The sequence below is a fragment of the Carcharodon carcharias genome, chromosome 17 (assembly GCF_017639515.1).
Source record: "Carcharodon carcharias isolate sCarCar2 chromosome 17, sCarCar2.pri, whole genome shotgun sequence".
Taxonomy (NCBI): domain Eukaryota; kingdom Metazoa; phylum Chordata; class Chondrichthyes; order Lamniformes; family Lamnidae; genus Carcharodon; species Carcharodon carcharias.
The window spans coordinates 70,879,368-70,895,704 of record NC_054483.1 but is presented as its reverse complement, the minus strand read 5'-3'; the positions used below and the strand labels follow the sequence as shown (position 1 = coordinate 70,895,704).

General features: G+C 40.5%; 1 protein-coding gene across 1 annotated transcript in view; it reads left to right on the top strand.

Annotated features, from left to right (window-relative positions):
- The window catches only part of tdrd1 (tudor domain containing 1), a 102,028-nt gene that overhangs the window by 77,484 nt on the left and 8,207 nt on the right, over positions 1–16,337 (top strand). The window contains exon 20 of the mRNA XM_041209281.1: positions 9,694–9,861. Within this exon, the coding sequence (XP_041065215.1) occupies positions 9,694–9,861 (168 nt within the window). The remainder of the gene's footprint in view (positions 1–9,693; positions 9,862–16,337) is intronic.

The window sequence follows — 16,337 nt, the reverse complement described above, 5'->3', positions numbered from 1 at the left end:
AGTTCAAGTGCAGACTTTTTAAAATCCATTTTTTTTACTTGATACAATCAACAAAGGAACTAAGTGTGACCCTTACAGGACATGGGAAGGTACAAAACCAGAGAAGTAACCCATTGGGCACAACCCATTATCTGGAAATGTCATATACTGTGATACTTCTGATACTGCTTTATTGATTTTTGTTCAACTATCCTTTGAATTTTTCATGCATTGTGCCCCTTCAGCCTCCCTTGGCGGTATCTGCCATACACTTCTTGCCCTCTGCATGAAGTATGTATACCCAGGTCATCACATTCTTTAATGTCCTTAAGTTTGAATCTGTAGCCGTGTTAAACCCAATGATTATTTATATGTCAATTTTGTCTGATTTTGCTTCTGTGAAATGCCTCAGATTTTCCTTTTATATACCATATGTGATGTGAACTTGAATTTTTTTGTCAAATATAACATTTACCACAAGGTGGTGCTACAGTAGTGCGTAGAGGATGGACATCTTAACTAAAAGTAGGACGGTTTTACTTTTTCTACAGATAAGTTGGTGTTTATCTCTCTTTCTCTTCCTTGTTTTCTGCATTCACCATATTCCTGTTTTTAACGAATAGTGTGGTTTCCAAGCTATTTACCAGTCCCTTCTATTAAGTGGCAATGTTGTCATTCCCATGCCTCTTTTCGCCTAATATTTAAATGATCACTAATTATTTAACTCTAAGTTAGTATCCACATGCCCCGTTGCACCAGTACACTGTTGCATCAGTACATGGCACCAGGCAGACTTTGGGTGTTAATGCCCTCAGATTTGCTTCACTGTCACATTGCATCTTTCTGTTTTGAGGTGAGTGAGTCAGTTTCCAGGGATGTAATTTTTCAACATTTCATTTAAATTTTGGAAGTATATATAATTTCCTCCTCCCCTTGCCCTTCAGTCCTTGTGTAAACAGACTTTTAATTGATGTCTTTGGGCCATAATTCATTGCTGCAGCTCCCTGATTTTTTTGCCCTCTCCCTCTTCTCTCAGAATTGTGCAACACAAGGCTGTTCCGTCGATCCTGCCTGTGCTGGCTCTTCTCCTTCTGCTCCCCCATCCTCCTTCCTTAGAGTACAATGCAGTTTTTGTTTTGAAGCAGAAATAAACAGACATAACTGAAAACATTTAAGTTTGGGAAAGAGAACTACCAACAGCAACATTCAGTTAAACATATTTTTGGTGGAAGATGTTTAGTGTTTTTAAAAAGAGGCAATGAACTTGCATTGACCTGAGGATGTACTGATGTGCTTGATAACCTATTGAATATATTTGTGATATAGTCACTGTTATAATGTTGGAAAATTCAGCCAAATTGCACACAGCAAGATCCCCCAAACAGCAATTTGATAATCACCAAATAATCTGTTTTGGTGGTACTGGTTGAGGTGTAAATACTGGTGAAAACATGAGGTTTGTTAACAACATAGAAGAATTCAAGGGACGGTAGCATTGTAGATAGGAAACTGAATAAGGGTCAAAAAACAGACAGAAATGAACAGTTGTTTTTCAGATCTAAGGGAAGTATACAGGTGTTCCCAAGGATTCGGGTATTTGGAGCACTGTTCTTTTTGAATTTTTTAAAAATTCATCCATGAGATGTGTTTGTCGCTGGCTAGACCATTTATTGCCCATCCCCTGTTGCCCTTGAGAAGGTGGTCGTGAGCTGCATTGAACCACTGCAGTCCCTGTGGTATAGGTGCACCTATAGTGCTGTTAGGGAGGGTGTTCAGCATTTTGACCCAACGACAGTGAAGGAACAGTGATATGTTTCCAAGTCAGCATGAAGAGGGATGTGGAAGGGAATTTCCTGGTGGTGGTGTTACCATGTGTCTGCGGCCGTTGTCCTTCTAGATGGTAAAGGTTGTAGGTTTCAAAGGTGATGTCTAAGGAGGCTTGGTGAGTTCCTGCAGAGCATCTTGTAGTTGGTACTGCTACCACTGTGTCGGTACTGGAGGGAGTAAATGTCAGTGGATGGGGTGCCACTCAAGCAGGCTACTTTGTCCTGGATAGTATAAAGCTTCTTCACTGTTGCTGGAACTGCACTTTCCAGGCAAGTGGAAAGTATTCCATCACACTCCTGACTTGTGCCTTGTAGGTGGTGGGCAGGCTTTGTGGAGTTGGGAGGTGATTTACTCTCAGCAGGATTCCGAGTCTCTGACCTGCCCTTGTAGCAACAGTATTTATATGGCTAGTCCAGTTCAGTTTCTGGTCAATAGTAACCCCTTGGATGTTGGGGATTCAGTAGTGTTAATGCCATTGAATGTCAAGGGACGACGGTTAGGTTCATTGTTGTTGGAGATGGTCATTGCCTGCCACTTATGTGGTGTGAATGTTACTTGCCACTTGTCAGCCCAAGCCTGGATATTGTCCAAGTCTTGCTGCATTTGGATGTGGACTGTTTCAGCATCTGAGGAGTCGCGTATGGTGCTGAACATTGTGCAATCATAAGCGAACATCCTCATTCAGACCTTATGAAGGAAGGAAGGTCATTGATGAAGCAGCTAAAGATGTTTGGGCCTAGGACACTACCCTGAGGAACTCCTGCAGTGATGTCCTGGAACTGAGATCATTGACCTCCAACAACCACAACTATCTTCCTTTGTGCCAGGTATGACTCCAGCCAGAAGAGAGTTTTCCCCCTGTTTCCCATTGACTCCAGTTTTGCCAGTTGATGCCACACTCAGTCAAATAAGGCCTTGATGCCATGGGCAGTCACTCTCACCTCACCTCTGGAGTCCAGCTCTTTGTTGTCCATGTTTGAACCAAGGCTGTAATGAGGTCAGGAGCTGAGTGGCCCTGTCGGAACCCAAACTGAGTGTCAGAGAGCAGGTTATTTCTAAGCCAGTGCCACATGATAACACTTTTGATGACCCTTTCTGTTACTTTACTGATGATCTAGAGTAGACTGATGGGGCAGTAATTGGCCAGGTTGGATTTGTCATGCTTTTTGTGGATGGGACTACCTGGGCAATTTTTCACTTTGGCTGGTAGAATCCAGTGTTGTAGCTATTCTGGAACAACTTGGCTAGGGCTGCAGCAAGGTCTGGAGCCCAAGTCTTCAGTACTATTTCCGGAATATTGTCAGGGCCCATAGCCTTTGCAGTATCCAGTGCCTTCAGCCATACAGTTGAGTACAATTCTGCTGATACCACAGCACTTCATGGTTGCCCAGTCTTGAGTTGCTAGATCTGTTCAAAATCTATCCCATTTAGCATGGTGGTAGTGCACAGCACAATGGAGGGTATCCTCAATGTGAAGACAGGACTTTGCCTCCACAAGGACTGTACAGTGGTCACTCCTAATACTGTCATGGACAGATGCATCTGCGGTAGGCAGGTTGGTGAGAAGGAGTTCAAGTATGTTTGTCCCCCTTGTTGGTTCCCTCACCACTTGCTGCAGTCCCAGTCTACCGGTTATATCTTTAGGACTCTGCGAGTTCGTCAGTAGTCGTGCTACCAAAGCATTCTCGGTGATGGACAGTGAGGTAACCCACCTAGAGTACCTTCTGTGCTTTGTCCAAGTGGTGTTCAACATGGAGGCATATGTGGTAATCGGCAGGAGGTTTCTTTGCCCGTGTTTGCACTAATACCATGAGACTTCATTGTCTCCAAAGTTGATGTTGCAGATTTCCAGGGCAGCTCCCGACTGTATATCACTGTTCTGCCACTTCTGCTGGACTAGTCCTGTCTGTGGGACAGGAAATACCCAGGAATAGTGATGTTGGTGACTGCGACATTATCCGTAAGGTATGATTCCGTGAGTATGACCATGTCAGGCTGTTGTTTGACTAGACTATGAGCGGGCTCTCCCAATTTTTGGCACTATTCCCCAGATGTTAGTAAAAGGACTTTGCATTGTCGACGCGGCTAAGTTTGCCTTTGTCGTTTCCGGTACCTAGGTCAATGCCGGGTGGTCCGTCCAGTTTCATTCCTTTTTATTGGCTTTTTAGCGGTTTGATATGACTGGCTTGCTGGGCCATTTCAGAGGGCATTTAAGAGTCAGCCACATTGCTGTGAGCCTGGAGTCACATGTAGGCCAGACCAGATAAGGATGGCAGATTTCCTTCCCTAAAGGACATTTAGTATATATATAAATGATATATTTGATATATATTAATGACCTGGACTTGACTGTACAGAGCAAAATTTGCAGAGGAGGGCAGAATAAGATATCAGGATGACTTTTATCAACTGGTGAAATGGTGCAGGCAGATGACATTTATCAGCGTGAAGTGATACGTTTCAATAGGAAGGCTGAGGAAAAGGAACATAAGCTAAATATAAAAGCAAAATACTGCGGATGCTGGAAATCTAGAACAAAAATACCTGGAAAAGTCAGCAGGTTTGACAGCATCTGCGGAGTGGGATACAGTTGTCCTTTTGTCTATGACATCTTTGGCAGTGTCGTCTTGGCCTCCACCTATCAGTGGCCCCCTGTCGAGCTCTCCTGTCCCATTCCCTTCTACCAGCTTATATTTCATCTCATTTTTATATGTCTTAGTCCTGATGAAGGGTCATACGGACTTGAAACATCAACTGTATCCCTTTCATAAGCTAAATATATTTAGTTTATATTAAACTATAATGTAGTTTAATATTTATGTATATTTATATAGTTTAATATTTTATAATATGGAATAACCACTTGCAATGTTATATAGTGCTTTCACTGTAGAAAAAAATGCAAAGCTGCATAATAGAGATGTAAAGAAATAAAAATGATGCTAAATCAAAGTTGTGGTGTGTGTGTGTGTGCTCTAGATAGCTAAAAGCAATACTGGAGCAAGGTAAAGTGATGATACATAAAAGTCCACAGTCAAGAATGGAGTTTAATGGAGGAGATTTAGAAGTGATGAGGAGCACTGTTGAAGGCACTCAAACATGAGGATTTAAATTGGAGGCTTTGGGGAACTAGGAGGCAACATACATCAATGATTACAGATGTGATGGTTGACTTGGTGCAATGTAGCATATGGCAAATAGAACTCTGGATGAGCTGAAGATTACAGAGGATAGTTGATAGATGGCTGGTGAGAACAACTTTGTAATAGCAGAGTCTTACTGAGCCTGGAGGTGAAGTGTTTCAGCAGTAGATTGCCTGCCTCAGCATATGTGGTCTTTTGTGATGGAGAAGATCTGACTTCAGGGATTGTCAGTGGCAAGTGGGCTGGCAAGATTACAAATATTTTGTTTCACTTAGGTGAAGGCTGCAGTTGAGAATCAGTGGCAAAGGTGTGCAGTTCATGCTGGGTACTTAAGATGATGGTTTCAGCCTTAGCTGGACGAAATTGTAGCTCATCAAAGACTGTATATAAAATAAACTATCTAACAATACATAGTGAAAAGATTCAGAAGGGTGGTAGAGATGTTGAGTTAGGTGCTGTCATTGTACAAGTAGAAGTGGACTCCATTGTCTTTTGAGTGTTGCTAAGGGGCAGCATGTAGATCTGGATGAGGAGGGGGCAAGAATAAATCCTTAGACGAGCTGAAAAATGTATCCTATGTTTCTTGCACTAAATGCTTGAGGTTGTACCATAACAGAAATTGAACATTCCCTTTTCTAGGTAAATGTTTTGAAAATGGGTGGTACTGATAAGCTTAGATGTAATTGAGAAATATTCTAGTTGGAAAATTCAAAAGTATAGGGCTGAATTTTCTTTGGACTGAGGAGGTGGGTGTGTTGGCAATTTCACGTCAGCAGCTGATATAGCTTTCTGTTGGCATGTTCCCATTGTGTATTTTCATGAAGGCTGATTCAGAAGGTGGGGCAGGAAGCCAATTGGCTCAATTAAAATGATTATTGAGGGCATTATTTAGATGTCGTCATCTGGAATTTTCCAGACAGGCAGGCACTCCACTGAGGCCAAACTTGCATCCTGTTGCCAGTGGACCACAGCTGCAGCCCATAGGGTATCTTGTGGAGGGGTTTCTCCACAATGACAACCAGGCAGCTGTGACCTCTCTTATTTTTAAACTTTTTAATATCTTTAGAAAGTTCCTCCATCTTATGGCACCCTTTTCTCCAATCTACATTGGCAATGCCAACTCTCCTTGTGGGACTGCCAGCTAGCCTGAACCTTGGCACTCCAATTGGCTCCCAGATATGTAGCCTGTTTGTCATCTGTAATAGGACAGTTCTCCCAGAGGTGGCCTTTTAATTGGCTGCTTCCTCCAAAATCTCCCTAAGGGTCCCACTGCTGGTACTTCTGGGTCTCCAACTCTAGGTATGAAACTCAGCCCATAACATATGTTTATGGTGATTTCTTGTTACAGACATTCAGTTGCAAGCATTTATTGCTTTAATGTACAGTAACTACATATGGTAAACAGATGTGGCACTTCTGTAAAATAAATGGTTGCAGTTGACGTGGCTAGAAAGGTTAGATGCCGTTTGTAAGAATTCCTACTTAAGTGTCAAAACAGCACACCTGCTTTGTGTTTTAGCATGGGAATCTGATCTTTGCTAATTGTAAACTGAAGATCTTCCTGCAAGAGACAAAAACTTAGGATTTAGAACCCAATAAAAGCAGTTAGTATGCAATTTTACTAATTGAAGCTTATTTGGAAGAATAATGAGATTTTGGGAGCAGAAGCGGAGTGGAATCAATTTTGTTTTTTCCCCAGTCAAAAGCAACTTTCGGGATTATTACAGTACAGATAAAAATCGCTTTGACACATGCACTCTCTCTCCCCAGATTCTGCCTGACCTGCTGATTGTCTCAAGTATCCTACTCCAGACATTTCTACATTCTATATTTGTGCTCTGTTTGACCTTTCCGGACAAGAATACATACTATAAGAATACTCTAAGGGGCGAAATATACATTGGCTAGTAGCACAGATTGAGAGACAAAAATCGGTAGCCCATTTTGTATTCTGCCCAGCCCCCCTCTCCCATTCAGTTCAATGTTTTTGTATTACAAATATTAACATAAATAGGTTTCAGAAAATTGTGGGAACAGCAAGTAAGGTTCATGGACAATAAGTGCATGTATACATGAGACTTGTTGTAATATATAATGCTGCCTTCCCATACCCCATACCATTGAAGATGAGCTGCCAAGAATGTTTGTTTGGGTCAATTAGGGTTAGTGATAGTAGCAGCAACTGGTATTTGTTATGTCTTTATCGTACAAAAACATCCCAAGTTATCTCAGAGTTGTAAAGAAAGTGGATGTCGAGCCAAAGGAGAAGTGATTAACAGAGCCCACCAAAACTTGGTCTATGAGGTTGGGGTCTAAAGAAGTTCTTAGAAGAAATGAGGAGCGAGAGGGATTTAGGCTGTGGATTCCATAGACTTTGGTCGCTGAAGATACAGCTCAAGTTGTGGAGCAAACAGAAGGGCATTATACAGAGATCAGAGTAATTAGGATTGGAAGAGATTCAGGAGGAATATACAGCTGCTGGACAAAAAAAAGACCAAGGCACATCTATTTTGTTCATCATCCTGGTAGCCCAAAGACACAATGGAGCTCTAACAATTAATCTACAACAGATCTACACAGGAGGCAAGGAAAACTCAAATGACGGAAAGCTTTGAGAACTTTAAAACCAAAGTCAGCTGTTCCTCCCAAACACTTGCCACACATCTCAAAATATTTTCTGGGGAAACTCCAATTTTCATTTGAACGAATCGATATTGTTTTCTTAAACTGTCTCCCCAGAGGAGCCTATTCTGTAGATTGGCCACTCAACCCCTGAAATAATGTTTCCACAGATTTGTTTTTAATATGGTTGTTCTTTTCTGGGCATGATAGAATAGTTTGTCATGCTACACATTATCTTAAAACAAGCAATCATATCACCTCTCAAACTTTTTTCCTTTTTTAGTGAGATCAGGCCCAATTGCTTCTTACAAGATAGTCCGTTCATTTCCTTAATCATTCTAGTTTCTCCCTTTTTGATCCTTTCAATAGCTGCAGTATCATTTGAGATAACCCAAAACTGCACTGTATTGCAAGCATGGTTGCACCAATGATCTGTAAAGTGGCAGGATTACCTCACTATTTTGGCTCAGTAATAATCTTTGAATACATCCCAACATTGATTTGCTTTCTGCCACAGAGTATTGCTGCAGTTTGCTCTATGCCAAGGAGTTATCCACTTTGGTAGAAAAAACAGAAAGGCAGAGTATTTTTTTAAATGGTGTGATGTTGGGAAGTGTTAATGTCCAAAGGGACCTGCATGTCCTTGTTCATGAGTCACTGCTGCATCTGCATGCTAGCTTTCAATCAATTAGGAAGGCAAATGGTATGTTGGCTTTCATCGCAAGGGGATTTGGTTACAGGAGTAAAAATGTATTACTGCAATTGTATAGAGCTTTGGAGTATCAGTGCAGTTTTGGCCTCCTTATCTAAGGGAGATATAATGCCATAGAGGGAGTGTGATGGGGGTTCACCAGATTAATCCATGGGATGGTGGGATTGTCTTGAGGAGAAATTGAGGAAATTGGGCCTCTATTCTATAGAGTTTTGAAGAGAGAGGTGACCTCATTGAAACTTGCAAAATTCTTACAGGGTGTGACAGGATAGATGTGGATAGGATGTTTCCCCTGGCTGAGCCTAGAACCAGGGGACACAGTCTTAGTCTTAAGTGGCCTACCCCTTATTCTGAGATGAGGAATTTCTTCACTGAGGATGGTGAATCTTAGGAATTCTCTGCCCCAGAGGGCTGTGGAAGCTCAATCATTTGAGTATGTTCAAGACAGAAATAAATAGATTTCTGGATAAGAATGACGTCAAGGGGAATAGTGTGGGACAGTGGCATTGAGGTAGATGATTAGCCATAATCTAATTGAATGGCAGAGCAGGCTTGATCTCGTGTCCTGTGTTCCTATTAGTATTGCTGCAATAGGTTCAGTTTGTCAGTCAGGTCTCTAAATTTCTCATTTTCCATGTACATTATTTTCTTTCCATTTAAATAATAGCTCCTTCCTGGACTTGTTTTTAAGCGAAGCACTTTGTATTTCTCTACATTGAATTTCATCTTTCACTTACCAAGCATATTTACTGCCACCTGTAGGTTATCCTGTTCAGTTTTATAGTGGAGTATCTTTATTAATTATGTATGATCTGTGCATTTAGCTATTGTGCTTGGGATTCTGAGCGCCAAATCATTTATGGAGATATTAACCCCAAACAGATTTCTGTGGGGACTTCACTTGAAACATTGTCCAAGGCTGATAATCCCTGTAGCTACCTTTCTGGGTTTTATTGTTCAACCAATTGTGTGTGCATTGTAAAATATTTCCACTAGATTCTCACTTTCTTTATTTTCTGGTTAGGCTGCATCTGATGCACTGTCCCATTTCTGGGCACTGTACTTCATTAAGTATCAGAATAGGCATCTTATGGTCATTGGAGAGAGAGAGTTCCAGTAATGATCTCTCACTGCATCAGAGATATCCAGCCTACAGCCAGAAGTTAAATGCAGCTTGCAATCTAGCTAAATTGAAATGTTGACACTTCAGGCTGTTTGATCACTAATGAATTTTGTAAGTTTGGAAGCTTGAAAAGGATCATTTTAAGAACTATCAATGCTTCTGAAAATAAAAACTTTGACAGTGTTGCTTTAGATATCTGTAAAAATGTAAGTATAAGATAAACTGATAACCTGTTCTACATGTGTTCATATGTATTAATTCCTGAAATATTAATATCTATATTTTAGGTGATAACACCTGGCACCGTGCAATTGTACTGAATTGTTCTGACCTTTCAGTGAAAGTAATTTGTGCAGATTATGGAATTGTAGAAACTGTACCACTTGAACGGGTTAAGTGTATTACACCAGAACTTCTGGATCTTCCATTTCAAGTTGGAAAGTTTGCACTTTCAGGTAATTATTTTTATATATTAGATTGCAAAAGAATGTTCCCTTACTATGCTTAATAGATATATTAGCAAGTAATTTTTTTGTTTTAGAGGAATGATTGTTTCATCTTTTTTTTATGTCTAAAATAATTCACACCTCTACATCAGGCAGATCTCTAGTGTGAATTCTATATTCCTTGAGTAGTTAAATGTGGAATCAAAAATTAGTGTTGTCCAATATAATATAATATATAATTGCAGTAAGACATCTTTACAAGCAGATTCGAATATAGGAGTAATGAAGGCCAACATACCATTTGCTGCCTTAATTGCTTGCTGTGCCTGCATGTTAGTTTTCAGTGACCCTTGAATAAGGACACCCAAGTGTGAAAAATGAGTGTTTTTAAAAAATACTTTTGGGGAATATTGTGGTATTTTGTGGAAAAGCTGTGTATGATTAAATTAAGCTGGGATTGTCTGGGGAGGTTGAAACATGAAAAGGATGGAGATGTTGGGTATGAGGCGCAGGTGAAAAGTTCGATCTAACATTTACATTTTTAAATAAGTTGAGAGTATGTTTGAAGTGACAAGAAAAATGTTTGCATCTTGCAGGAGTTCCATAGGTAAACAAGAAGTGGAAATATTCAATCTTATTGACTCAAAAGCAAGACAATATGCAGACATGAAAGATTTTTATATTTGGAAGGGTTTGAGTTTCAAAGCGGTATGAAAACAGTGGAGACTGAGATGAAAGGAGGAAAATGGTATTTTAGAATTACTGTTGAGCTGGAGATATAGCTGTTTGAGGTGTTGAAGTAGCAGCTGGACCTGAGTTGGGAGTTGTTTGCTCTGGGCTGGGAGGAGATGCCATTTGAACCAGCCATCCAGTCAAGCCAGAAAAGTCTTGGGCTGCAACAAGCAGTTTTATTCTGAAGTTTGGATTCCACAGCAGAGTGGTAGAGAGTTGAGAGGTCATGTGGGATGCCTCTATTAAAGCTACAGTAGTTTGCATTGGGTAATACTGGATTCCTTAGAGTTAAATATTTATAAGGGATTGTTGCCTGGAAGGTTTGTGGGTCTGACCAAGTAGAGTGTTTTTTTGGGGAAATGTTTTGTAAGACTAACCTTAATTGTGTCCACTTGTAGTGTTCTGTGCTTAAGTTTTCTTTTATTCTTGTTAATAAAACTTTTAATTGTTAAAATCCCAAAAGTGTTACTGGACCTCTTACTGCTGGGATCAGTACAACTTTTTCTCACTTTCAAAATACAAAAAAAGGGGTATGGCCAGTAGGCTAAGTATCCCTCTGGGATTTGGTTTGTGCAGCAATTAACACTGGCTGTAGTCATAACACAAGTTGCTTTGAAGTTCAACACTTTCCAACCTCTCACCATTTAAGAAATACTCGGTATTCCTGTTTTTAATACCAGATTGGATAACCTCACATTTCCCCACGTTATATTCCATCTGCCAAATTTTTCCCCATTCATTTAGCTTCTCCAAATTTGTTTTATTCATTCATGGGATATGGGCTTCACTGGCTGGGCCGGCATTTATTGCCCATCCCTAGTTGCCCTTGAGAAGGTGATGGTGAGCTGCCTTCTTGAACCACTGCAGCCCATGCAGTATAGGTACACCCACAGTGCTGTTAGGAAGGGAGTTCCAGGTTTTTGACCCAGCGATAGTGAAGGAATGGTGATATATTTCCAAGTCAGGATGGTGAGTGGCTTGGAGGGGAACTTCTAGGTGGTGGTGTTCCCATGTAACTGCTGCCCTTGACCTTCTAGATGATGGTGGTTATGGGTTTGGAAGGTGCTGTCAAAGGAACCTCGGTGGAATTCCTGCAGTGCATCTTTTATATGGTACACATTGCTGCGTCGGTGGTGGAGGGCGTGAATGTTTGTGGATGTGTTGCCAATCAAGCGGCTGCTTTGTCCTGGATGGTGTCGAGCTTCTTTGTGGGAGCTGCACTCATCCAGGCAAGTGGGGGAGTATTCCATTACATTCCTGACTTCCACTTTGTAAATGGGGAGTCAGGAGGTGAGTTACTCATCGCAGGATCCCTACCTTCTGACCTGCTCTTGTAGCCACAGTATTTATATGGCCAGTCCAGTTCAGTTTTTGGTCAATGGTAACCCACAGGATGTTGATAGTGGGGGATTCAGTGATGGTAATGCCATTGAACATCAAGGGGCCATGGTTGGATTCTTTCTTGTTGGAGATGGTCATTGCCTGACACTTGTGTGGCACGAATGTTACTTGCCACTTGTCAGCCCAAGCCTGGATATTGTTCAGATCTCGCTGCATTTGGACATGGACTGCTTCAGTCCAATCCCCTTGAAGCATCTTTGCATCCTCTTCACAACTCTCACTTCCAGCTAGTTTTGTGTCATCTGCAAACTTAGAAATATTACATTTCATTCCCACATCCAAATCATTGATGTAGATTGTGAATAGCTGGGGCCAAAGCACTAATCCTTGTAGTACCTCACTAGTTACGGCTTGCCAACCTGAAAATGACCTATTTATTCCTACTGTTTTCTGCCCATTAACCAGTTCTCAATCCATGCCAGCATATTTCCCCCCAATCCCATGTGCTTTAATTTTGTTTACTCTTGTGTGGAACTTATCAAAAGCTTTCTGAAAATCTAAATATGCCACATCCACCAGTTTCCCCTTATCTATTCTGCTAGTTACATCCTCAAAAATAACTCCCAACAGGTTTGTTAAACATGATTTCCCTTTCATAAATCCATGAAAACTCTGCCCAGTCCTACTATTATTTTCTAAGTGCCCTGTTATCACATTCTTTATTAGAGATTCTAGTATTTCTAGTTTTCCCTGCTACTGATATCAGGCAAACAGGTCTGTAGTTCCCTGTTTTCTCTCTCCCTCCTTTCTTAAATCGCAGAGTTACACTTGCCACTTTCTAATTAGCAGGAACCACAGAGACTATAGAACTTTGAAAGATGACCATCAAATGCACCTACTATCTCTGTAACCACCTATTTCAAAACTGAGATCATCAAGTTCAGGGGATTGATCAATTGTGGGTCCCTTTTAATTTCTGCAGTTTTTTAAGTCTTCTAGATTATACCCAATTTTGCAGGGATCCATTACACATATTTGATATTTGCAGGCCTTCTCTCTCAGGAAAACTTGAAAACCATTGGGTCAACTTGATCAAGTATCCAAAAGGAATGTATATCAAATTTGGACAACATTGGTCAAACCAAAGAAAGCTAGCTTGTGTCGAAAAATTCAACACTTAAGTCAAAAAGCCAGATCTTTTTTGCAAGGTACAATCACAAGCAAGCTCACGCAGAGAAAAAATCATTGTGTTCACTTGAGCTGTAAAACTCATTTAACAACAAACTGCATTTTGAACAAACCTCATGTTTTTGACACCACTTCACTGTCGTATTCGAAATATTTACTGCTCTTTTGAGGGGAGGTGGAATTCTTTTCCAGTATTTAATTTTGGTTTTCAATTTAAATTTATGTACTCAGACATTCCCCTGCCTCAACTTAAAGCAGTATTTTGGGTTTAGTTTACCTACACAATTAAATATTTTATTTATCTTAATGAGGTTCCTCTTCACCTATTCTGAATGTTGAAAATCTCTTATATTCCAGATGATTTGCAAGCCACTGATTTGAGGAGAAGAGCTCTGAATCCCTGTAAAATAACTCATGTCATTTGGTACCTGAGGGCAAAGGGTGTAAAGCTCTCAGATGAGCATCACTAGGTTGTTTATCTGGGATGCAGCTTGGTGTTTGTGCAGGACATGAGGCACAATTTGCTTGCCTATATAAATAATACAAATTACAAGTCGAATTCATGTCCTTAAACTGGGGTTGCAGATTTAATTTTAAACTCTTAACTTGCAAATCCTAATGCTAACTTAAGTATGGGGTGACGCCATAAGAGGTTAACAAATAGGAAGTTGGACTGTTTCCTTGTGTTACTCTGGCAGTGACACTCCAGAAAAATTTATATCCTGTTTCTTAGGTAGGGTTTTCAACTTCCTTGCTTTTAGCAGGACTCTACAGGAATGGGCAATTGGTTTCCAAGTACTGTTGCTGGCGACTAAGGAGCAGTAGTCCCTTTATGTACTCAGTTTACTGCTGTCATGGCCAGCAAACAAACTGGGTTGTTTGACTCCTGTTCCACCTCTTTTCCCTTCACCCTACCACCTGGTTATTTGGAACTCTGCTTCATTGCTAGTTGTGCGGATGAACTGTAATGGGGCCAACAGATATTACCTGGAAACTCTGGGTCCTGAGAGAGAATTGGACAAGAGTGGGAGATACATGAACTGAGGGAGAAAGAGATGCACAAACTGGGGGAGGGAGCATTCATGTTGGCTTCTGATGTGTGCTTCATCCCCCAAGCTGGCTTCAATGATTGGGTTTGGTTTTGATTTTATATATTTTGCTGTATGTAGAAAACTTTAGTTAGAAAATAATTTTATCGATTTATTTGTTGAATCAGTGATGTTTGTCATCGTGGTAAATCGAAGCATCGCATTCGATATTTAAATATTATTTATCCTTAAATCTTGCTATTTGTGTTTCTTTGATTTATAACTTATTTGACTTCTTGTTTGTGTGGTTTATAACTTATAACAAGAAGTCAAGCATTTTATTCTTGGTGATACCATTAATTGGGTAAATAGAACAGCATTTTCACATGTTACCTGCTCAAATGTCTCACAATCAAATCTCCAGGAATACGTCAAACCAGAATCAATAGCTTTTTTATAATTCACTATGTCCAAGTGCCTCAGAAGGTTATTTGAAAAGCAATGATCAAAGACGTAAATATTTTCAGTTTTGCAGTATTGTCTTGGTATAGCCATTCAGAGTGATGCTACTGTGCATCTCTGGATAAATCCTTCCTATGTGTAGGAATGAGGAAGGAAGTTGGGTTAGTTTCCATAAGCAGAATCTTCCATGTGCTGTACTCTTCTGCCCCACAAGCTACCCCTTCAATTCCTGTTTCTGAACTGGTGTGACATTCAGTGTCACCTTGCACTTCAATGCCCTTCTTCCTTTAGACTTGACATTGGCTAAGAACCAAGGACAACCTAGTATATAGCAGGGACAGTTACTTCCTTGAGAGTGAAAAATTATAAAAGAGAGATTATCTTCAGGTTGTTTTTGTCCTCAGTGGAATGATTGATTGTATTTGGCTATTGAGCTCGTTTTTTTTTGAATGATGGGGATGACTAAAGCTATTTATAGGCATGTAAAATTATACTATACAAAATAATGAAAAATCCTCTTTGGTTTAAATTTTATACCTTTAATCTGGTTAGCCTCCAGTTTTAAGAATCCCATTGTTATTTGCTAGGCCTGTGTTAACACCCTTTTAAAAGAAAACTGAATAGCTGCGTGAAGGCTTTCATAAGTGCCTGAAAAAGATCTCTTGGTCCAACAGGTGATATAGGATACAATAGTTAATTATTTGTTCTTGGGATGTGGGTACACTGACAAAGCCATATTTATTGCCCTTTCCTGGTGAAGCTGTTAGTTGGCCAGTGTAGTCCTTGTGCAGATGGTTTTCCCGCAGGGGTATTAGGCCAGGAATTCCAGGTGTTTGCCTAGTGGTGATGAAGCGACACCAATATCTATCTGAAGTCAGAATGGTATGTGGCTTGGAGAAGAACTTCAAGGTACCGGTGTTCTCATAACCTTGCTGTTCTTTACTTAGTGATGATGGGTGTGGTGCTGTCAAATTAAGTTTGCTGAATTGCTGTAAGTTAATCTGTGGATAATATATACCACAGCCACAGTGCATCAGTGGTAGAGGTAGCAGCAATATCAATCAAGTGGAGAGAGCCCCAAAGATGATGACTCAGCCCCTTGTGTTTTTTCCCTTTTTCTTCCACACAGTGTAAATGATATTTCATAAAATGGTTACAGCATGGAAGTAGGTCATTTGGTATGTCTTATCTGTGCTTGCTTTCTGCAAGAGCAGTTCACCTAGTTCCTTTTTTCCCCCATGGTCCTGCAATTTTTTTTCTATTCAGATAATGATCCAATTCTGTTCTGAATCTCAATTAAATCTGCCTCCAAAATACGCAGGCAGTGCATTACAGATCCTAAACATTCCCTGCATTTAAAAAAAAAATCCTCATTTTGCCATTGCTTCTTTTGCCTGTCACCTTAACTGAGTGTGTTCTCGTTCTGGATTCCTCCACCCAATGGGAAAAGTTTCTCATATCTACCCTGTCCAGATCCCAACATGATTTTGAATACCTCTAGCAAATCTGCTCTCAACCTTCTCTCCTCCAAGGAAAACAGCCCCAGTTTCTCCAATCTATGTAACTGAAGTTCCACATTCCCAGAACACCACCTGGAAGTTCCCCTCCAAGCCACTTGCCATCCTGACTTGGAAGTATATTGCCGTTCCTTCACTGTCACTGGGTTAAAATCCTGAAACTCCCTTCCTAACAGTGCTGTGGGTGTACCTATACCACAGGGACTGCAGTGGTTCA